This window comes from Syngnathus scovelli, chromosome 18, assembly GCF_024217435.2.
Source record: "Syngnathus scovelli strain Florida chromosome 18, RoL_Ssco_1.2, whole genome shotgun sequence".
Lineage (NCBI taxonomy): Eukaryota > Metazoa > Chordata > Actinopteri > Syngnathiformes > Syngnathidae > Syngnathus > Syngnathus scovelli.
Window position 1 is genome coordinate 5,942,897 of NC_090864.1, and position 23,210 is coordinate 5,966,106.

The window sequence follows — 23,210 nt, forward strand, 5'->3', positions numbered from 1 at the left end:
ATCGTCGACTAATGCACGGGCTTAATACCTCATGCAATGACATTGAATTGTGTCAATATGATTAAGGTAAACGAACATGCAGAAACTAATGGTGCAAGTGAGCATGACGTTACCTGTTGTGACGCAGTTGAAACTTGTTCCGCATCTCTTCATCCTTTAAAATTCCCTTTTTGGCTAAATTAATATACTCTTGCAAAAAACTAACCAACCACGTAAAAATCTGACTAAAGCTATCGTCAAAACTCATATCCGAAGAAATGTAGCTCTCCTAAATTGATTGCTTCTTGCATTAATCAATGCACTCTTATCGGTTGCGTTTTCCAGCGGGAAAACTTCAATTCCCACAAACCCCCGCGTTGGCGTTGCTGTCATGTGATTCAAGTTAAAGACAGCAAGCGTCGTCTAGCCGACAACAAGTATCACGCGTGTACTGTCGTGATTATTTTTATTGTCATGCCGGGATAATAACCGTGCTGTTGGGGACCTCTAAGTAGGTTTCAACTCCAGTCGAAGCGTATTTATTGTCGGATAAGACGATGGCGGGAGTGATGGAAGAGGTAAGACTAGCATGCTAACGTTAGCCGGCTAATGTTGTTGTCACTACTAAACTAACTCGTTGAACCTCAAATGTAGATTTATGTACATCTAGGTGGCCTCCCTATATTCTGCAAACGTAGGCCAAAATGCACATTTTATTCAAATGAAATGATAAATCATGTTAAATAAGTTATTTTGCTGATGCATTGTTTATGAATTAGGCTGATGATATGCAATCCAGATATCAGTGCCTTGTACTACTTAACCATCGAGTAGAATCTAATCTAATCTGTGTTTCCTACAACAGAGCAGACAACCAAGTGAGGAATTCACAGATGAATCCGAGGTAAGATCAATAAATACAACCACTGGTCCATCTGTCAAGAATGAGTACGAGTTGCTCAATATACTCTTATTTCTGTACTGTCAACATCAATGTCAAGCGTTTGCTTTTCTTCTGCCGGCACCGAGCAACACTTTGGGGCCGGTGCGTCACGGGCTGAATATTACTCCCAAATCGGCTTTATAAGCGATGCTGCACAGTCTGTGGGGTGCATCAACTCCAAACACTGCGTGTGTGCGCTCTCATGTCCTGCTGAGCTGGAGGGGGGGGGGGCTGATGGTGGGACAAGAGCGTGGAAAAAGTGTTATTTTCCAAAACAATCCTTTCCCACTCCACAATGCCATATCTCGGCTATTTCCTGTGTATTACGGTGGTGAGAGCTTTGACGCGAGGGCATTCGTCATGGGCTTGGCCGCCCTATCGAATGAGAAAAAAAAAATCTAACTGTATCCCTCTCCACAGAAACTTTTGCCATCAAGCGTCGCACAGTCGCACAATTGGCCTCGTTTTTACCCGAAGTCACAGTTTTACAGTTCAAACCGAGGATAACGTCCCTTGACCTTCACGTTGTGGTCGGCATTTTAATAGATGGGGTGGGAGGGGGGGTTCATCCAATGAAAGGTGACATATGTTGCATCCTTGGCCCAATTTGCATCAGCCCCACCAGCTCCTTGATGAATCGAAAAGAAATCATCAGATTCATTGATTATTTAAATAATGGTTACTTAAAGCCCTAAATAAGATATGTCTTGCGCTATTTGTGGCCACATCACAGATTTCATCATATTGCAGATTATTTGCCACATTGCAGGATTTTGACCTCATGTTATGGACATCGCTTGTAATAAAAACTGTTGGAAGGAGTGTCAGAGTTGTCATCCAGCGGATCTTCTTTGTCCCCCAGGAGGAGGACAGCGAGGAGGAGCCCAAGCTGAAATATGAACGGCTGTCCAACGGTGTGACGGAAATCCTCCAGAGCGACGCCGCCAGCTGCATGACCGTCCACGACAAGGTAGTGTGGGTGCGGCGTCCCGTCTCGCCACCCCTTTGCCAGTCCGCCTCGTGGGGCCATTCCTTTCTCACCTGCGTGTACGGCCGCTCCTCGCAACGAAACGCGCCAGACGCTGTTGTCGGCTTCCCTTTTCATTGCTGCTCCCGCACACCTGCCGTCGGGGAGTTCTTCTTCAAGCTGACGAATCATCTCGACAGCAGGAACACGGGTCGGAAACTCATTGCCTCCACCAAAGAGCTTCCTGGTTGGATGGTCACTTTGTAAACGATTGAACCTATTTTCTGGAGTGCTCATATTAGAACTATTTTTGTTCACTTTTTTTCCCTCTTTTTTTAATAACTATTTTTATTGTATTTTTTTATACTATTTCTTTTGTTAGGTTTTAATCATATATTTTAAATGAAATACCCCAATTTGTATTGTATTCGATATTTAGGGCCTTCCAATCTCGAGCAGCCTCCCCCGAGTCAAGCAAGTCCCATTGTGCTTTGGCGAGGACCCCCGTGTGGTCACAGCCGCCCCACCAACAATTTTGGCTTTCCACGGCAAACGCGCACATGCGGCCTCATATCTGAAGCGTCTGAATGGGGATTTCCGTTTGAACAATCCCCCGTTCCGATAAATCCCTTTTAAAAGTTGCTGCGCCTCACGAGCCTCCAACCCTTTTCTTTCTTTCTTGCTTTATTTATTTTTATTTGCTGCTTATTTTATTTGGGGAAGATTGCAGTGGGCTCTGTGTGACATGCTCAGCTGTGCCTGTAAATATAAGCATTTCATTATAGGCTGCACTCAAGCATGCTGCTGGGCCACATGCCGCCAGAGAAAGGCGGGGGTGGCGGGGGAGATTAGGCCGGGGCGGCAGGAACACACACTTAAAGTCACACTATTCCCCCCCCCTCTCTTTCTTTTTCCCCAGCGGACACACACCACATGATGCACCGAGGAAAAAAAATAAAAAAAAGCAAGAGACAAATGCTTTTAAATCGTGTGCTTAGCAGCAAGAGGGTGAAGACAAGTCAGACGTACGGTGCATTTATTATGCTGAAGCCTTTTAATTTAAGAAGAAGAAATGCCATTTCACACTGCCTGACTTAATAAAGAGCAATGGCAATTTCACACTTTTGCTCACAAGCTCACCCGATCCGCACCCGGACGCCTTTTTTTATTTTATTTTTATAATCCCCTTCACCTACACACAAACACGGCTTCGTTTTATGATTCAAAAATCTTCAATTTGTCTTGTTGAATTTATACTTCTTTTTTTTATTACAGTTTCTTGCTCTGGGGACACATTTTGGGAAGGTTTTCCTTTTGGACATCCAAGGAAATGTCACCCAGAAGTTTGAAATTGTGAGTAACAGCCATAAGATGCTTAGACGATCATAATAATAATTCACATAAATGTTTTTTTATTTTATTTTATTTAAAAAAAACAACACATACATTGTTTGTTTTGGAAGAGGCGTGAACGGATTGATAACATTTTCATTCATTTCAATGGCGAAAGATGATTTGAGATGACGCCACATCTCTTCTGTTCCTCTAGAGTTCGGTAAAGATCAACCAGATCAGCCTGGACGAGAGCGGCGAGCACGTGGGCATCTGCTCCGAGGACGGCAAGGTCGGACATCTTCCATCTCACTGACCACACGTGCGTGCGGCACGGGGTGCTTCTCCATCGGCGCCGCCAAACTTGATGCTAACGCTGGCGGACGGAAATATTGAGCAGGTTTTCACGGCGCCACTGTTAACCTGCCATTTAATCTCGGGATATGATCTTCGACTGATGCTTATCGTAATTAAGAGCCTCCCAGGCGAGATGCGCTCCCACTTGATTTCAGGAGGCCCTTCTAATCCTTACAAATCTAACGTAATCCTTAATTGCCGCTGAGATGTCTTCGGGATCAGGTGTTATTCCGCCCCCCAGCCCCCCCGATGGCCGCGATGCACTAATGGCAAGTCGGCGGTCCTCTTACACCACACAAGAGGTGGCGACAGAGTCCAAGATTAGCAAGCTTCTAAAGCCCGTAGGGTTGTTGTTCTTTTTTTTTTCCCCCGGAATCAAGGTGTGCACTAATTGGCGACCTGGTAGAGCAAATCAAAGTCGGGTTTTCCACAGTTTTTCCCCCGAAGGTCCAGGCTAGTTGCAGAGGCGGCAATTAAAGCGGAGGTGATGCGTTATTCACCTTTTGTTATTCCTTTTTTTTTTTTCTTCAGGTGCAAGTGTTTGGCCTCTACACAAGAGAAGGCTTCCACGAGAACTTTGATTGTCCCATCAAAGTAAGAGATGAAAATTGAATTGCTATCCCAAAAAAAAATTCACTTTCCTCATCCAAATGCTCTCTGGCCTCTGCTAGGCCGCTCCAGTTGGTAAATTGCTAGGTCCGTTCTTTCTTGCCATCCTTAACTGGAATATTGCAAAGCATCAATCCCGTTTCACTTTGCCAAATGCTAACAGTGTCGTCTGTCTCGCTAGGTGGTGGCGTTACATCCGCAATTCTCCAGATCCAACTACAAGCAGTTTGTCACCGGCGGCAACAAGGTAGCTTCGAATAGAATTTTCACCACCTCATTCACAATTTCACATTTGGGGACGTTCTATTCTCAAATCCGTTATTGGTGGTACAAGCTCGCTACGGCTAAAGGAGACCATCTTTCTTTCTTTTTTTGGTCAGCGGTGGAAAACAACAACAAAAAGTGCCTTTTCTGTCTATTTGGAGTGCTCTCTGGAGAGCGGCCCATTTTCGTAAAGTGCTTTCCAGCAATCTCGGGGAACGAATGGATCATTATAGCGATGCCACACAGTGCTGCCTTGACTTACGAGTTTTTGCGTTGTGAGACAAATTTTTCGTTACGGACGAGCTTGCCGTCTGAGCCATGTGAAAAATAAAACATGGGGTACCTAATGTTGTGACCGTAGAGTATACGTAATAATGCCAGGGATTATTTTTAGCTCAAGGGCGCTGACATTTCGACATCAAGCAATGTTTCTTTGGCGTCATTGTTAGCATGCCGCTTTGCCATTTTCTTTGAATCGCCGCCGATTCCTCTCGCTGAAGGCCTCGGCGAGGTGCCTGCCTCGGAAATCGATGCGCCTCAACGGGAAAGAAAAATTCAATGTTTGCCTCCGCCGTTCTTTTGTCGCGCCGTCTCTCGGTGGTGGGCTGAAGCGTTTATTAGGTGCTGATCTTGTGCAGCTTTTTGTGTCACAACAGCACGTGTGGATAAAAACACACATTAGTGCGGGCCTCTCATAGCAATTGGAAACGCTCAGTCGCTAGCACTTGCTATGCTAACAATATAACAACCTAAAAGCACTGATGTAGATTGAGCAGGATTTTACATATGGATCATGTTCATATAATAATAGCGATTAAAAAAAAAAAAAAAAAATTCTCCTTAACATTTTCTTGCACTTCTGATTCTCAATATGAATGTTTATTGATGACTTTATTATCTTTTATTGTGCGCTTAACAGAAAATGGATGGATGAATTGGTCATCCACCAAAGGTGGACTTCAATGTGCCGCTCTCTCTCAGCTGTCTACTGTTCATGCACTGCCCTCTATTGGTCGCAGGGCGCCACTGCTCTACATTCTGCACTGACATTTTTCTTTTTCTTGCGGCCTCCAAGCTTCTTTTGTACGAGCGCAACTGGATGAACCGCTGGAAGATGTCGCTCCTGCACGAAGGTGAGGGCAGCATCACCAACGTGCAGTGGAGAAGTAACCTCATCGCTTGGGCCAACAACGTGGTACGCGGCCTTCCTCCACCCTCGACCTTTGCGAGCACGCGCCGTCGACGTGACACCCTTCATTCGTTCGGCTTAGGGCGTCAAGATCTACGACATCAGCACCAAGCAGCGCATCACCAACGTTCTACGCGACAACGTTAGCCTGAGGCCCGACATGTACCCGTGTAGTCTGTGTTGGAAAGATAACACCACCCTCATCGTGGGCTGGGGAACCTCCATCAAGGTTTGACCTTTTCATTTGAACCTGACATTTTCAAGCAACTTTTGTGTCATTTCGCATTCCTCCTTTGAAGATTTGTGCCGTAAAGGAGCGACATCCTACAGAAATGAGGGACCTGCCCAGTCGTTACGTGGAAATAGGTATGGAAAGCTTCGGCCATGGTTTTTTTTTTTCTTCTCGTGACCAGACAGTCAGAGTGAATCCCGTTTGTGCTGTTTAAGTTTCCGCCTTTGAGACGGAGTTCTTCATCAGCGGGCTGGCGCCGCTGGCCGATCAGCTGGTCACCTTGTTCTTTGTGAAGGAGAACGCCGAGCACGTGGTAAGGAAAACGTGACGGAACCCGTGAGCCCATTTCTGATGTTTGATTCCGGGGGGCGGGGGACAGGACGCCGAGTTCCTGGCGCGGCCTCGTCTCGACATCATCCAGCCTCTGCCCGAGTCGTGCGAGGAGATCTCGTCAGACGCCCTGACCGTGCGCAACTATCAGGAGAACGAGTGTCGCGACTACCGTCTTGGTGAGCCTGCCCCAGTGACAAATCCAGCAACTTTTTCATCTTGAAAGTTCTCGAGAGAATTGCGCACAATTGACCACAACCTCTTATGATATGGGGTGCAGAGCATTCGGAGGGAGAGTCGCTCTTCTACATCGTCAGCCCCAAAGACGTGGTGGTGGCCAAGGAGCGTGACCAGGACGACCACATCGACTGGCTGCTGGACAAGAAGAAGTATGAAGAGGCGCTGATGGCCGCCGAGATCAGCTTCAAGAACATCAAGAGGCACGACGTGCAGAAGATCGGCATGGCCTACATTAACCACCTGCTAGAGAAGGGTGACTACGACGGCGCCGCCAGGTTTCTCTTCCTAATACTCTCTGGCTTTTACGTCGCCATGGCAACAATTTACACAGCTATTTAGTCAGCCCGGTATTTTCATGAATAATACTGTACGTGGTTTTCTCATGCAGGAAGTGCCAAAAGATTCTTGGGAAAAACATGGAACTGTGGGAAAACGAGGTGTACAGATTCAAGACCATCGGGCAACTGAAGGTGAGTAACGGCGAAGCAAGGTCAAATGTCATTCATTTCATTTTCATAATCAACATTTTCAATTGTAGGCCATCAGTCAGTATTTACCCAGAGGAGACCTGCGTCTTCGCCCAGCCATCTACGAAATGATCTTGCACGAATTCCTCAAAACAGACTATGAGGTGCTCGCCGTTGAATGTTGAGCTTTTAAGCCCGTCATGGCCTCAAAGTGTTTGTTTTTTTCCCCTCCACCTGTCTGCCCGCTCAGGGTTTCGCCACGCTAATCCGGGAGTGGCCGGGAGAGCTTTACAACAACATGGCCATCGTGCAAGCCGTCACTGACCACCTGAGCAAGAACCCCATGAACCCCACCCTGCTCACCACGCTGGCGGAGCTGTGAGTCGGTCTTTTCAGACCAAAAAAATATTTAAACTGAAAATTAGACACACCTACACTGCACTCGTGTCTGATTTAAATTTTTAAAATTATTTTTGATGGGGGTTTCAGCTACACGTATGACCAGCGCTATGACCGCGCGCTGGAGATCTACCTGCGTCTTCGCCACAAAGACGTTTACCAGCTCATCCACAAGCACAACCTCTTCTCCTCCATCGAGGACAAAATTGTGCTCCTCATGGACTTTGACAAAGAGGTTTGTCTCGCAACCCGCGTCATCACGGCGACAATTGCCTTCGGGATTTTTTCTTTTCATGTTTTTTTTTTGTGTATATGCGCGCAGAAAGCTGTGGACATGCTTCTGGACAATGAAGACAAAATATCAGTGAGTGCGATATGTTCTTAATTTTTAAGGATAATTATGTTGTTCACAAAATCTTTTATTTTCTTTATTTTTAGATCGACAGGGTGGTGGAGGAATTGGCAGACAGGCCTGAGCTTCTTCATGTGGTCAGTAGACACCCCCCCTCTCTTTTTGTTGTTGCGTTTGCTGCCGTAGTACATTAACGCTTCCCCCGATTCCGCCTTTCCCGCTCGTCACCGGGCAGTACCTCCACAAACTGTTCAAGCGGGACCACCATAAAGGCCAGAGGTACCACGAGAAGCAGATCGGCCTGTACGCTGAATTCGACCGACCCAATCTGCTGCCCTTCCTGAGGGACAGCACACACTGTCCACTGGAGAAGGTTCTCATCCTCTTAATTCAAACGTTGGGGGTGATGCATCGTTGTTTCTTCTGTAAGCCCACCACTGATGTAGTAGGTTCCTCTTGCAGGCTCTGGAAGTTTGCCAGCAGAGACACTTTGTGGAGGAGACCGTCTTCCTGCTCAGTAAGAACAAATGCTGAAATGTCCTCGACGGCGGAGTTGATTTAACGCGAGTGCTTCCGCAGGCCGGATGGGGAACTGCAGACGGGCACTGCAGATGATCATGAAGGAGCTGGGGGACGTGGACAAGGCCATCGAGTTCGCCAAGGAGCAGGACGACGCTGAGCTGTGGGAGGATCTCATCACCTACTCCATCGACAAGCCGCGTGAGAAGCTTTCAGGAAGTTGGCTTTGTTTTTCGCCCAATGAGTTTCACACCCTTTTCTTTGGTTTTGCCTCTCCAGCGTTCATCACAGGACTGCTGAACAACATCGGCACTCACGTGGACCCCATTCTGCTGATCCATCGCATCAAGGAAGGCATGGAGATCCCCAACCTCAGGGATTCCCTGGTCAAGATTCTCCATGACTACAACTTGCAGGTTGATGCTCAAATTTGCTGTTTGTGTTTTATTTTTACAATAAAGCTTTCCTGTTTTGATTAGAAGACAATTTCTCCTCAACAGATTATGCTTCGCGAAGGATGTAAGAAGATCCTGGTGGCCGACTCTCTGTCACTGCTTCAGAAGATGCATCGAACGCAGAGCAGAGGCATCGCGGTGGACGGTCGGTGCACAAAATTTTCTAGAGCCTCTAATACGTGTCATCGTGATATAAAGGAAAATTGTGTGGATCAGATTTTCACATTGAAACTCATATTCATACTTTTGTGGGCTTTTCTTTGCAGAGGAGAGCATTTGTGAATCGTGCCATGTGACAATTTTACCCTCAGGTATGTCACACTGGAACCTTTATACCTTTATTTCTAGCTCACAACGCAATGGATGCTTTATACATTCTATACTCGATGTGTGTTTCAGACATGGCCAAAGCTTTCAGCGTGGTGGTGTTCCATTGCAGACACATGTTTCACAAGGAATGTTTACCCTCCACGGGAACGGTTAGAAATTTTAAAATCATTATTATCCAGCAGGAACATTACATCTCGCCTAATATTTTCTCTTGTTTTTTTTACAGACTCCCGGAGTGCAGTTTTGCAACATCTGCAGTGCAAAGAGACGTGGGCCAGGAAGCGGCATCCTGGAAATGAAAAAATAACTTATTTAAAAAACACAACCAAAAATGCTATTCAAATCTGTGGACACCTTCCACTTGCTGGTAATGTAATTGGCCGACCAAGAAATAAAATCCGAATTTCAAAATGATTGTGGATTACTGTTTGTTGTTGAAGGTTATGTTTGTCATATTCTCCTTGACTTAGTGGTGGACTAGTGGTTTGTATGTCTGCTTCACAATTTTTCGGTTCTGGGTTTGACTGTTTTCCCCATGCTTGAGTGGGTTTTCTCCAGTTATTACGACTTTCTCCCACGTTCTAATTTAAGACTCAATTGTCCATAAGTTCTGAATGTTTTTTTGCATGTGTCCACTGTTCTGATTGAAAGGTGACCAGTCCAGAATGTATTCCAATAACACAGCAAGTACCCAAATGAGGACAAGTGCTACAAAAATGAATGATGAAACTAGCTGGTGACCAGTTAAGGGTGACTACCATTTACTTTCGATTTTTTTTCACTTAGATTCTTACTATTTGTATTTTATTTGTGAATTGTTATAGATATCAACATGTTTGTTCCTTTTATTATTTCAAAATAGGAAAAAATGGCCGAAAAAAAAACCCAGACGGCGACGTAACGTCATTTCCGCCGTCATTCTCCGGAAGTACAGTTAATTTTTATTCACGAGAAAAAAACAGCTGGTGTACGAAAAAAAGAAAGCGTCAAAGTGAGTTCCCCCGTCAATTTTGTGTTCTTTTGTTGACATTATTCTCCCGTGTGACGCCCAGTTAAACCTCCTGTCGCTGTGCGACGCTGCTGCTTTGTTTATTTGTCAGCGAGCCGCGTTTTGGTGCCGAGTTGCTAGCTTTAGCTTTAGCCACAACTACCATCACCGTTGATGTACACTTGTAGCTAACACGCTAGCCACTATTTGCTAACTAGATGCCCTGTCTAGCATCACAACCACCGCGCATTCGCGGTGTAAAATGTTTTACAAGGACACAGATATGCGTGCTAACGTCATAACTAGTGCGTGTCGCGTCGCGTTTGTTGTCCGCGGTGTCGTGCATCATTTTGGCAAGTGTTTACTTTCGGCTATACGTCACCTACCAAATATCGTTTGGATATCTTCATTAAACATTTTGGGGTGGTATTTCCACGTCGTCTATAATATTTCAATACAGTGCCGTGAAAAAGTTTGTGAACCCTTAGGATTTTACAATATATTTGCATTTTTTTAAAGAAATAACGGAGACAAGTTCACAATAGTGTTACAGAATGGTGACACATTGCCATTATGGCTGAATACAAATTAATAGGACTATATTTTAACTATAAACACACAAGAATAACAAAATAATGAAAACGCAGTTGTGAATAAGTTTGTGAACCCTTGCCAACAGTCAGAGTTAATAGCTTGTTGCACCTCCTTTAGCAGCAATGACTTCTTGCAATCTTTTCTTGTAAGTACTGACGAGTCTCTCACATCGAGCTGGGGAGATTTTGGGCCACTCCTCCCTGCAGAACTGCTTCAGTTGTCCAAGGTTTGATGGTTTTCTTTGGTGCACTGCTTTTTTCAGGTCCGACCACAACATTTCTATCGGATTTAAGTCTGGACTTTGACTGGGCCACTCCAGAACATTGAATTTTTTCTTTTTGAGCCATTCCGATGTTGATTTACTTGCATGCTTTGGATCATTGTCCTGTTGCAGCATCCAGTTTCTTCCTAACTTGAGCTTCTTTACAGACGGTTTAACGTTTTCTTCCAGAATATTTTGGTAAACCTCGGAATTCATGATTCCTTCTATGATGGTAAGTTGCCCTGGTCCTGCTGCTGCAAAGCAGCCCCATACGAGTACTCGTCCTCCTCCATGTTTTACAGTAGGGATGAGGTGCTTTTGTTGATAAGCTGTGTTTGGTCGTCTCCAAACAAATCTGTTTTGATTTTGGCCAAAAAGTTCTATTTTAGATTCATCAGTCCATAAAATGTTGTTCCAAAATTCTTGAGGCTTTCCTATGTGCTCTTGAGCAAATTTTAACCGAGCTGCAATATTCTTTTTTGATAGTAATGGCTTCTTCCTTGCTACCCTTCCATGAAGGTTATTCTGAGCCAGTCTTTTTCTGATGGTGCTGTCATGAACTTCAATTCCTTTGCTTGAGAGAGATTTCTGAAGGTCTCTAGAGGTAAGTCTGGGGTTATCAGTGACTTCTCTCACCATCTCTCTTTCTGCTCTGCCTGTTATCTTCCTTGGACGACCAGATCTTCGAAGTGAAGTAGTTACTCCATGTTCTTGGTACTTGTAAATCACTTGTCTTACAGTTGAAACATGTAGCTGCAGATCTTTGGCTATGGTTTTGTAACCTTTTCCAGATTTGTGAGCTGCAATTATTGCTCCTCTGTGGTCTGGAGACAGCTCTTTAGATCTTCCCATTGCTAGATTTGTAATGTTTGTGTCCACGCAGGTATAGCTCTACTAAATGACAAGTACATTCAGGTGAGTATACAACAAGTGTGGCTTTAAGGTCTGTCAAGTCACATGAAATTACCCGAAGTCATCTAGTATTGAAAGACATGTCACACAGTCAGTTTTAACTTCTATAGGTGGAAAGGTTCACAAACTTATTCACACCTGTGTTTTGATTTTTTTGCTATTTTCTTATGCTTCCTGTTAAAACAGGGTTTTGCAGATTTGTGTCAATGCTAACTAGCCTTGTGTCAATATCCTGTAACACTTTTGTAAACTTGTCACCGTCATTTCTTTAAAAAAAGTGCAAATATATTGTAAAATCCTAAGGGTTCACAAACTTTTTCACGGCACTGTATGTGAGCGCATCTGAAGTGCAGCTACAGTTACATGGCTTGAGCAGTGTTCGTAAATGGAGTTGTATAACACCTTAACTAACATTTAAAATGCGAGCGAAATCTTATGTAGCTTCATGTGTACAATTTAATTCATTTATTGGACGGCATTAAGACGACTCGTGCTTAATACACCCCACACCACAGGATAAATACTCTCCGGAATAGAGACATCCAACACTTTCCTGACATTGATTGCCAGGAGGGAAATCTGGTCAAATGTGGCCCGGTTCCTGTCATATGTGTGTATCCAATTGTAAATACTGAGCAGATTTAACATTTACGATAGTCAGCCCTCATTGTTTACTAAGCAGATCAGGGAGTTAAAAAAAAAATCCCTCATCCCACACCACACTACAGGATAATCCCTCTGAAAAATGCTTCATAGTCATTTCATTAACATGTTAAATTGTTTTCGACAGAATGCCAGCCTCGAAGCGAGGAACAGAGGAGCCCCTCGATCCTCAAGCGAAATTGAGGAGGCTGGAAGACGTTGGTGAAGCGCTCCAGTCTGAAACCACACCAGCAATCAACAACAGGTCTCATAAAGAAATACATTTGCATGAAATTACAGATGCTGTTGCCCCTCGGACCAAAAGGAAACTTTCAGAAGAAGAAGAAGCTACAGAAGGAAACCCATCCAAGTCATCACGACAGACTTCACCAGTCAGAACTACTCTAGGTCCACCCGTCACAAAACACTCAAGTGCCTTCTGTCGGGAAGCTCCGTCAGATGATTTTAACACAGAGTTCAATGTCGACAATACGCCCAGCGACAGCAGCAAGGACGGAATTTTCACTGAGAGCAACGAGCAGGGTTTCACAAAGAAATACTCAAGCCGAATACAAACCAAGCCGGCCTCCGACTCGCTGCAGGTGAGTGAAGAGTTACCGTCACCTCCAGCGGAATTTGTCCAGAATGAGCACAGTTATGGCAAATCATCAGACTCCAGTCTTGACAGTATTTCGGACACTACAGAAAACACCACAAAGGAAAGTACGGCAGCCAACATAATATTTACGGCTGAAGAAAAGGAGAGAAAAGAAGCAGAAGACCAAAGGCTTCCTGCTAACCATCCCCTCGCATCGTCCTTGACGCATTCAGAGGATGCTGGTGGTGGTGCTGCTCTCAGAAGTCGGGCAGTGGGAACATTTTGTTCCAGCAACGGAGATGCACATCTTGAAAAGTTAGTCTGTGAACAAAATTGGCAGACTGATTCCATCAGTGAATGTATAGAAACTGTGACGAGTGTTATAAAGCAGGATTTAACACAAAATACAGACCAGGAAAAGCATGATGTGACGGTCAGTGGTGACTTAATGAGACTTAATGATGTATCTGGTGAAGATCAGATGCTCCCAAACGCCAATGCTGAAGAAATTGTGTTGGAAAGTTGTAATCCTGAGACAAGCATTGAAGAAAGTTGTATACCCGAGTCAAATAAATGTCCATATACTCAGGCAACAGAAACTGAATCCGACCAAAATCCGGAGAGTCATTTTAAAGAACTTCTAACTTCAGCATCTGAGAATCAGACGCAAGAAAAAACAAGTTTTACGGACACTGGTAGCAACTGGGATCCTCGGATTGAGAAAGTAACACAGTCCGATAGACTTCCGGCCAGTAAGATTGAAGATGATGTGTGCCAAATTGAATTTGAGTGTAATAGAACTCTGGAAAGTTTGCCTGAGGTGCTTTCAAAGAAGACCCAAGATGTGCCAGAAGCAGTCCTTGCAGTGTGTGCAGTCGAGGAAAGTCAAATGGAAACACCTGAGGTAACCGTAGAAGTAATGGAACCTGATATGAACCCAGCGAGTCATACTGAAGCAAATCTAAGTGCAACAGAGTCTGATAGAAAACCAGACACGCCGACCGAAATGTTTTCGATTTCAAAGGAAACTGTTCCCACGTCGCAAGAGGTCCTCACTGAAAGTCACAATGCAGAGGATCAAAGAAAGGCAAGTGGAACTCCAGAGAATCCATCCATCCATCCATCCATTTTCTATACCGCAGCTGATGAAAAAAGGCAGACCGAGGTAACGTTCATAGATTTGCCAGTTGTGAAGAAAAATTTTCCTGCACCACAAGAGGTCCTCCATGAAAATCTTAATGCACAAGTTGAAGAAACTCAAATAGAGAGCCATGTTCAAGAAATGTTAACAGTGGAGTACTGTAGTCAATCAGAAAGTGGAAAATGCGTATCTGAAAATCAATCACTTTTAATGAAACCTACACCACCAGAGGTCATGGTTGACCAGTTAACTGTTGAGAGTCAAGTTGAAGAGCTCCGTGAAACCCCAAATAGTCAGACCGAAGAAATGAATCCAGTTTTAATGGAGTCTGTTCAAAGCCCAGTATGTCCTGTTGAAGACCATATATTAGCATTGACTTCACTTTCACAAAAAACTGAAAACACTCCAAAAGAAGCCCTTAGCAACTGTTTTGTTACAGAGAGCCACGTTGAAGAACATCAGATGGTGTCCAATGAAAAAAATCAAACAGAACTGGAGGCTGGTAAAAACATTGAAAGTCATGTTGAAGAGTTGTCTCTTTCACAAAGAAGTGAACCAAAGCCACAGGTGGCCCTCATAGACAGTTTAGAGGAACATCAAGAGGTCCTCGGATATTGTTTTAATGCAGAAAGTCAGATTGAGAAGAAGCATATGGAATCTGATAGTAGAATCATCTCAAATCCCTTTGAACAAAAGCAGGAGCAAGTCAACAAAAGCATCAACACAACTGATGTGTCGACACCTCACTGTGAGTCGGCCGGCAAGCAAAACAGCACAATGGAGATGCCCCGTCAACGTGTCATCATCTCACAGCTGCAGACAGATGTGGAAATGCCATCGAAGGGAAGATTAACCGCTACGTTGCTTCAGGAGGAAATCAATAATCCCTCCAGCCAAAATGACAATGAGGTTGCAAATAAAGACTTGAACATTTTTAATGCACAAACGGTGCCAAAGGCAAATGTCCAGGAGAACCCTGAAGTTAGCGATTGCACCACTGTTGTTACACAAAAAGCTTTAGCTTCTGCAAATTTCAAGACCAGTGGAACCGAAGAACTCAAAACTGTTATGGAGGAAACAGAAGAGGCACACGAGAGAGTCGAGGTGAACAAAGGTCAAAATTTCAATGTCTGTAACTATGACAACAAGTTAAATTTGGACTCTGTAGCTACACCTGTGAGTCCAACTGACCTCCAAATTCAAAGAACTGAAGAATCGGAAAATCAAAAAAGTCAAGCAGAACCAGATGTGCACCCAACAGCAGACACAATGTCTTCTGAAGTTCTCGTAGAAGAAAACCTGGAGGATGCAAAATTACTTGATGCTCCTGAAAATCAGGCAGAAGTATCTGAAGACATGGAGAATGAAGATTCTGGTGTTCAAGAGAATCAGACTGCATTATCAACAAAGACTTATGAGACACACAAATTGGAAAGTGAAATGGTGGAAACCTCAAACTTGGAAATACATCATGAAACAGAGTTGCTACATGAGACTTCTCAAGACGTCACAACAAATCATTCAAGTAGAAATGACATGGTGAAGTTGAATCTTGAGCATGCATCACAAACAGCATCAGCCCCAGTGGATTCTGGCTCAGCAGGAAGCAACGAAAAGCAAGAGGTCGCAGAACATATGCTGATCGTATGTGAAAGTGAAATGGGTCCTGATTTGACTGCAAATGGCTGTCATGGTAACAAGGGTACCACACAGTGTGTTGCAGAAGTACAAATGGTCGCAGAAGAAGATGACACGAACAAGAAGGTCAGCGAATCGACAGTTATCGTCTCAATCTTGGGAAACAATAAGGTCACCGATTTCATCACCAGAGATTCGAATGCTTCCGTAAACCAACCAGAGATGGACATACCAGCAACACCGGATTGTATCTCAATTCCAACTTCTACTGAGGAAATACAAGTGCAGAATGAAGACATTGCTGAAGTTCAACTCAAGCATGTGGGACCAGAAATGGCAAACACTTCGAATGCAGTAACAAGCGTCATTCAAGGTGAGGAGGTGTCTGAAGTTGGCCTTGATCACATTGTTTTGAATCAATCTGTTCATTCTTTATTAGAAGAGGAGACGGGTTGCCAAGATGATGAAGCTGCTGCAAAGACAGACGGCTATCATGACACTGTCGAAGAAACAGCTGGAAATACTGAAGTCCAAGTTTTAGTTTTTGCCCAACCAACTGACACTGCTCCTGTACCCACTACTTCAGAAGAGCAGAGCGATGCAATAAGTCAATCACAAGTTGAAAACCAAATAGTGTACGAGCCTATTAGTAGCCCAGAGAGTATTGAAGATGCAGATGCTGCTATGGCACCGGAGAAGCAAGTTTTGGTCTCTTTTGCGGACATATCAAGTATTCAAGACACGAAGGACGACTTGCCCAATGTATTCATGGAGGCCAGTCATTTCCAACTGGAAAGTGAGCAAATGGCTAAAGAAGAAGTATCAGTGGGCCAGAAAGCCCTTGAAATGGTGATGGTGCCACTGACAACCATTTTTTCTGAGACTCGTGCAGAGGAAGAATCGGCAATGTCTTTACAGGTTCAAGATTTGGTGCCTTCGGAGGATGTGCCAAGTACTCAACACATGATGGAGGAAAGTAAGGCTAGTCCATTGCCAGTGGAAAATGACGAAAAACTGACAGACGACCATGCAGCAATTGAAATGGACGTACAACAGATCATCAAGGTTCCAGGTCCAGACAGTAGTCCAGATAGCGACAAAGATCGGGATGCTGCCGTGGCTTTGGAGAAGCAATATTTGGCATCAGACGAGGAGGTACAAAGTACTCAAGACAAGGCTAGTTATTTGCACCCGGATAATAGCAGTACCACTAAAGAACAACCGACAGACAACCAAACCTCAGTTGAAATGGAGGAAGTACAATTGATCACCACTGTCCCAGAGCATAAAGGAGATGCCACCACTGATTTGGAGAAGCAGGACTTGCTGTCTTTACAGGAAGTACCAAGTATTCAAGACAAAATGGACACGCTCACGAATGAAAGCGCAGAGGCTAGTCATTTGCAAGTGGAAAATAATGAAAGTGCTAAAGAAGAACAGACAGATGGCCAAGCAGCAATTGAAATGGAGAAACAACAAACTATCCCAGTTCAGCAGAGTTGTCCAGATAGTAACAAAGATGGCGAAGTTACCGTGGCTTTGGAGAAGCAAGTCTTAGTGTCTCCGGACGATCTACCATGTAATCAAGTAATAAAGGAGGACTTGTGTCCTAATGAAAGTGAAGAGACTCATCGTTTGCAACTAAAGAATAAGACAACTGCGGACGAATGGACAGTCCAAGCAGTTGTTGAAATGCAGGTCGAAAATACAACTAACATTTCAGAGACTTGTCCAGAGAGTAACCGAGCTGGAAATGTTGTTCTGGGTTTAGAGAAGAAAGAATTTGTGTCTTTAGACATGGAGGGCAACTTGCAACTGGTAAATGAGAAAACTGCTGAAGAACAGACAAATTGCCAAGCAGCTTTTGAAGTAGTTGTGCAAGAGACCTCCACAGTTCCAGAGACTAATCTAGAGAGAAACAACAATGGAGATGGTGCTTTGAATAAGGACGATTTGATGTCCTCAGAGGATTTATCAACTATCCAACATGTGAAAGATGACTTGCAACCGGAAAAAGAGACATCTAATAAAGAACCGGCAGATGGTAATGTGGTTGTCGCAGATGTTTCTCAACACTTGCAGGATGATCATCCTTCCGTGGACCTGCCACATGATGCATCTGATGAATATGTAATTCTCAAGCCAGTCTCAGATAGCAACATTCACTTAGATATTGTCTCTCAAGCTGCCGTCGCGTCAGGTCTGTCTGACCCCAGTTTGGTGAACCAGGTGGATCCAAATTCTACCTTTGACGCAATAAATGGACCTCAACAGACCTGCCTTTTGAAGACTGAAGAGCCACCCCCTGATGTCAAAGTTGATCCAGTGATACCTTCAAGTGAAGAGGCAAAAGATTTACCTGCATCACCTTCAGAAGAACCGTTTGAGTCAACTCCAGACAACTTCCTTCAACCACCATCTGTCACGGTTGAAACGACCAACTCTCAACCTCAAGATAAAACTGTTGTGGTGACAGAGGACAGCGGCGAAAACGTTGCCATCCAGGAATTGCAAATTCTGGAGGACATGGAGATCGGACATGAGATCGTTGTGGTTGAGGTTGCGAACGAAGAAGACGCTGACGTTACGATAATAGACAAAGCCGACACTCAAACGCCTTCTCTTCAAAAGGCAGTGGAAAAGACTGAAAATGAAGATGTATTGAAGACCAACAATTCCTTTTTAAAGCCTGACATTGACACCGAAATACTTCTTGAGAAACCCAAGAAGCAAGAAATGAACACCCAGGCCAGAACCAAAGCGCGTCTGGCTGCTCTGGCAGAGCAGAAAGCGGCCGCTATGAAGAGGACGGCCAACCGGCAGCAGCTCAACCTTTTAGCCTTGTGCCAGGAAATTGCTGAGGACATCGCCACAGACAGCACGCTGTTAAAGAGGATTGAAGAGGAAAAACAAGCAGTGGCCAAAAGCGAAGCCGCCAAGAAGGAAAATCCACCTATGAGCACGCAGGAAGTGGCCCTTGTTGACGTCAAGCCTCCTGCTGAACCCGAAAGCTCCTCAGCGCAGGGGCCCCCTGCTGAGGAACCCCCTGCGGCGCAGCCTGCCAGTGCTGAATCCAAGCTGGCAGAGGATCCGCCAAAGAGGCGTTTCTTTGTCTCCCAAGTTTCTGTGCCTCTGAAGGCCCACGAGAAGAAGAAGCTAACTCGATATCAAAGATTAAGACAGGTAGAACTGCAAAGGGAGAAGATGTCATGGGCGCGAATGAAGAAAATGAAGTCTGACCAGGCAAATCAACTGTTCTCTGATATGGACTGGCAAGCTTCGATGTTACCGCCTGCTCTGTTTTCCATCAATGCCACGACCACTGACCCTGCACCCAAAACCAGTTCGGCCCCCCTTCCAACTCCCACCTTAAGTAGCAAACCGGCATCCCCCAAGCCAGAAGCTCCTGAGTCTCTCAAGAGTGAAACAAAAGCACCCATAGCGGATCCCCCCAAGACTGAACCAGAAATCAAAACAGAACCCCCAAAAACAGAAAGTCCTCCGACTGAACCTCCTAAAGCCGAAATCACGAGAGTAACACGGCAAAGCAGTAAGGCTCAGACCCCTCAGGTCACCCCTCCAAATCCCACCCCAAAAGTCACCAGGTCGTCCACCAGGAGGTCTCTGCCGGCTGTACCCCCACCCATGCCCAACGGACTTAAGGCGTCAAAACCACAGCCTGTCGAGTACAAGCCATACAAACCGCGTCCCAGGTATTCACCTGATGATTTTGAACTTGATGATGACCCGTTACCGACGCCTCCAAAGAGGGTTAGTCCTCTACCTAGGCTTAACCAGTCTCCCAGTCAGTCACATCCACTGGCCCAGTTGAAAGCCACACTTCAGCAATCCAGCCAGGCAAAACTTAAACACCCAACCACCTCTGCTGGACAGATTCCATCACCATGTCAATCAAAGCCCACCATTCCAATCTCAGCTCAGTCCAAACCCACCTGTTCTCCTGGTCCACACCTTCCCGTTGCCGTAAGTGCCCAGTCAAAAACATCTGTCACCTCTGCTCCCGCCAAACCGTCTCCCTCAGATGCAATTCTGAAATCGAAACCCGCTTTGGCTGTGACTCAGGCTGCGTCGGTTTCACCTCAACTAAAAACAGCTGGCCTTGCCCCAGCTCAGACCAACCAGTCAGTTGCTTCAATCACATCCCAGATGAAGCCTGGCAGTCCTCCAGCTGATGGAGTTGCAGGTCATGCCCAAACCCTCCAAGCTCAGCCAGCAACAGACAAGGAAAGCAAGGTAACAATTTTTGATCATTTTCATATTCAAAAGAAAAACATTTTTGGTGGTACTTGATTTAACAACAAAAAAATGGCTATTTTTCTAGGCTACTGCTGCTTCAAGTCCACCTAAAAGCCCCCCTCCTCCGAAAGAGAGCTCAAATCCACCTGATACGCAGCAATGTGAAGGAGAGCCTGCAGGTCTGATTTTTTTAAAAATTACTTGTTCCCTACTTCCAAAATTTTGTGGCGTACAATAATCACTGTTTTTCTCAAAGTTGCTGATCAGTGCCAAAAGACCGATACCTCCAAGACAGTCCAGGATGGGCATGCATCAGAAACATCTTGTCAAAAGTAAGTCCTGTACTATTTTCCTCATAACAACTGCAATCTGTATTCATTTTTTTTTTTTTTCAGCGGTGCAGTGAAGCAGAAAGACAAAGCCACTCTGCAAAGAGAAGTGAGGAAACTTAAGGAGGCGGACAAAGATGACAGCCAAACTATTATTGTGAGTAAAGGAGAGAAAGAATTTCTCCTCCAGTCAATGTGTAGAGATGTAATCTTGCGTTTTTGTCTGTGTACCACAGGATGCAGGACAGAAGCACTTTGGAGCTGTGGCCTGCAGCGTATGCGGGATGCTGTACTCTGCCGCCAACCCTGAGGACGAATCACAGCATTTGCTCTTCCACAACCAATTCATCAGCGCCGTAAAATATGTGGTAAGTGGATGGAGATTTTTTCCATAATTTAGCTCATCTTGTAATACGCTGAGAAACTTTGTCATGTTTATTGTGATTGCCAGGGCTGGAAAAAGGAGAGGATCCTGGGAGAATTTCCCGACGGCAAAATCATCCTGGTTCTGCCTGATGATCCCAAATATGCTCTCAAGAAGGTTGGAAAAGTTTTCCTTGCCATCATATCTTGTGCAACGCACTAAACTTGCCGCCATTTGCAGCCCCGCAAGATGAATTTTTGCGGCCCCAAAATGGCAGTTTTATGTTTATGTTGTTCTTAAATTATCCACCAAGCAAATTTGCTCTCTCCATTACCCTGTGTGTAAAGTCACCAATGACAGTCTGTTGCCGCTCAGGTGGAAGAGATAAGGGAGATGGTGGACAATGATCTCGGCTTCAAGCAGGTGGGTACAAAGTGTCCCTCCCAGACGAAAACCTTCCTCTTCATCACCAACGACAAGAAAGTGGCGGGATGCCTCATAGCCGAGCACATCAACGAGGTGAGTCCGTCGCGACGCCGGCAGAATGCTCGACGCTCGGCGCTTTTACGTCACCGTGTGCTTTGGCGTTCTGCGCAGGGCTACAGGGTGATTGAGGAGCCCCAGCCAGAGGGCTCGGAGGGGGAGAAGCTGATGTTTGAGCGGCAGAGGGCGTGGTGCTGCTCCACCACAGCCGAGCCGGCGCTGTGCGGGATCAGCCGCATTTGGGTGGTGAGCATGATGAGACGCCAAGCCATCGCCTCGCGTTTGGTCGAGTGCCTCAGGTCGGTACCACCCTTGCTATTTTTCAATTCTCAAATTGTTCCCATTTCTGTCAAGGAAAAATACGGCTCAAAGTGACCCACAACATAACAGCCTGTGAATCCACTTCAAAGCCGCTTCCGTTCTTTCTTTGCACAGGAACAACTTCATCTTCGGTTCGTACCTGAGCAAAGATGAGATCGCCTTCTCGGACCCAACGCCCGACGGCAAACTCTTCGCCACTCACTACTTTGGCACCTCGCAGTTTTTGGTGTACAACTTTGTTAGTGGCACGCACTCGAACCAGCCCAAAAGTGACTCGGTATGACAGTCGAGCCCGGAGGCGACGCCGGGAGTGGTCACCCCCTCGCCAAAAAACGTCTGATCCACCTCCGTTTTTCGCCCCACAAAATGGACACGCACGTGCGCCTTGGTTCCAATCTCAGGATGAACAAATTCACACTTGACGTACAAAAATTTGATTTATTTTCAAGCGACATCCGGTGGAAACTACCAAGGAGTATTGGGGCAACCCTGAAAAGAAAATAATTATCACACTACAAGATTCAAGGTGTAATTCAGGGCGAGAATAAAATTGAATATTTTCAAGCTAAAACTACCGTGTATTAAGTTTTATCTTGAAAATAATACGAGGAAAACAGACAAATCTATTCTCAGATTACCTCTTTAATATCAAATATGTACACCTCAAATGTACTACTTGTTTTCTCAAATTTGACTTTATGATATGACTAAACTGAAAATCTAGCTCAAAAATATGCACCTATTTTGTTCAAAAATAACGACTTGAAAATATACAACTTTTTATCTTTAAAATGTACAGCCCAATTTATTTTAGTTTCAATCAGAAAAAACTTTTTATCTTGAAAAGTAGACTAGCTCGAAAAGGATTTTTTTTTTTTTTAATCTTGAAAATATACAAGTTTATTCTCGTAATACGATTTTGTTCTTGAAAATATACTGGTGTTTTTCTTTTGAAAATAAATGACTTTAATCTTGTAGATTTTTTCCCCAGTGAAGCCCTAAAACTACTTCAGATGAAATGAATCATGTCCCTTTTATTATGATTATTGTTTTACATTTTTTATTCGTGTGCATTAACATATGCAATCAAGTGCATGGTGTTTTCCCATCAATGGCTGCTCACTTTTTAAACCCTTTTACCACCTCCATCCTAGTTTGTCACAACATTTCAAAGTAACATTTTTACAACCAAATATCTGAAGAAGAATTGTTTAGAAGTGTAGCTGGGGCTATTTTTTCAAATATATTTTTTAGACTACATTACTTGTTATTCCAAACTGAGCCATATACTGTCCGCTGTTAAAGCGACGAGGCATTGTAACCCAAACGAGTTTTTTTTTTTACCCCCCCTCAACACAACGGTTTGTCCATTACGTTTTGATGTTGTGCCTGAATTTAAGTGTCTTATTTTATTTTTACCTAGTGCTCAGTATCATTATCCTTTTCCTTGATAACTTACACTGTACCATATAAAATGGGTATGTAGATAAACACGCACTATAACATTTGTAATAAACAATGTGGGAAGTCTTTAAGGCTCTTTACCCCCCTTCTGCGTATGACTTTATGCACAGATATATTAAAAAAAACATTTATTTAAACAATAAACTAAATGCATTGCAGCCTATGCCTGCTCTCTTTCCAGGGACGCAGAGAAGACCTACATGATCAGTGACACCTAGTGGCCGGTTGTATAACCCCCCCCCCCCTCAAGCAT

At 44.6% G+C, this 23,210-nt stretch overlaps 2 protein-coding genes across 4 annotated transcripts; both read left to right on the forward strand.

Moving 5' to 3' along the window:
- The first annotated feature begins 347 nt into the window (after positions 1–347).
- Positions 348–9,378, forward strand: vps41 (VPS41 subunit of HOPS complex). Of its 2 annotated transcripts, none has more exons than XM_049749235.2 (27): positions 348–557; positions 845–883; positions 1,785–1,892; positions 3,165–3,242; positions 3,439–3,513; positions 4,110–4,172; positions 4,369–4,434; positions 5,527–5,646; positions 5,723–5,869; positions 5,940–6,006; positions 6,088–6,185; positions 6,252–6,381; positions 6,483–6,717; positions 6,831–6,912; positions 6,981–7,073; positions 7,160–7,287; positions 7,399–7,543; positions 7,631–7,672; positions 7,747–7,797; positions 7,896–8,033; positions 8,123–8,177; positions 8,240–8,380; positions 8,459–8,595; positions 8,680–8,779; positions 8,901–8,945; positions 9,034–9,113; positions 9,191–9,378. In XM_049749235.2, exons 1-27 carry the CDS (start codon positions 537–539, stop codon positions 9,269–9,271), a joined length of 2,565 nt encoding a protein of 854 aa, XP_049605192.1. In that variant the 5' UTR covers positions 348–536; the 3' UTR covers positions 9,272–9,378. The 2 variants fall into 2 exon arrangements, with proteins under 2 accessions (XP_049605192.1, XP_049605193.1); XM_049749236.2 differs by having other exon boundaries at positions 6,088–6,182.
- A 497-nt stretch (positions 9,379–9,875) lies between these two features.
- LOC125985647 (titin homolog) lies at positions 9,876–23,028 on the forward strand. Of its 2 annotated transcripts, XM_049748595.1 has the most exons (11): positions 9,876–9,955; positions 12,511–16,112; positions 16,179–19,993; positions 20,082–20,175; positions 20,253–20,328; positions 20,392–20,482; positions 20,562–20,693; positions 20,777–20,866; positions 21,065–21,208; positions 21,287–21,471; positions 21,608–23,028. In XM_049748595.1, the coding sequence occupies exons 2-11, from the start codon at positions 12,512–12,514 to the stop codon at positions 21,774–21,776; spliced, it is 8,397 nt and encodes a 2,798-aa protein (XP_049604552.1). In that variant the 5' UTR covers positions 9,876–9,955; position 12,511; the 3' UTR covers positions 21,777–23,028. The 2 variants fall into 2 exon arrangements, with proteins under 2 accessions (XP_049604552.1, XP_049604551.1); XM_049748594.1 differs by having other exon boundaries at positions 12,511–19,993.
- Positions 23,029–23,210: the final 182 nt, after the last annotated feature.

Excerpts from the sequence above, each read along its gene's own strand:
- LOC125985647 (XM_049748594.1), top strand. The coding sequence starts at position 12,512 with ATGCCAGCCTCGAAGCGAGGAACAGAGGAGCCCCTCGATCCTCAAGCG. Across the intron at positions 20,176-20,252 it reads ATGTGAAGGAGAGCCTGCAG|TTGCTGATCAGTGCCAAAAG; the intron begins GTCTGATTTTTT and ends TTTTTCTCAAAG. Across the intron at positions 20,694-20,776 it reads TCAGCGCCGTAAAATATGTG|GGCTGGAAAAAGGAGAGGAT; the intron begins GTAAGTGGATGG and ends TGTGATTGCCAG.
- vps41 (XM_049749235.2), top strand. The coding sequence starts at position 537 with ATGGCGGGAGTGATGGAAGAG. Across the intron at positions 6,007-6,087 it reads CAGTCGTTACGTGGAAATAG|TTTCCGCCTTTGAGACGGAG; the intron begins GTATGGAAAGCT and ends GTGCTGTTTAAG. Across the intron at positions 8,034-8,122 it reads CACACTGTCCACTGGAGAAG|GCTCTGGAAGTTTGCCAGCA; the intron begins GTTCTCATCCTC and ends TTCCTCTTGCAG.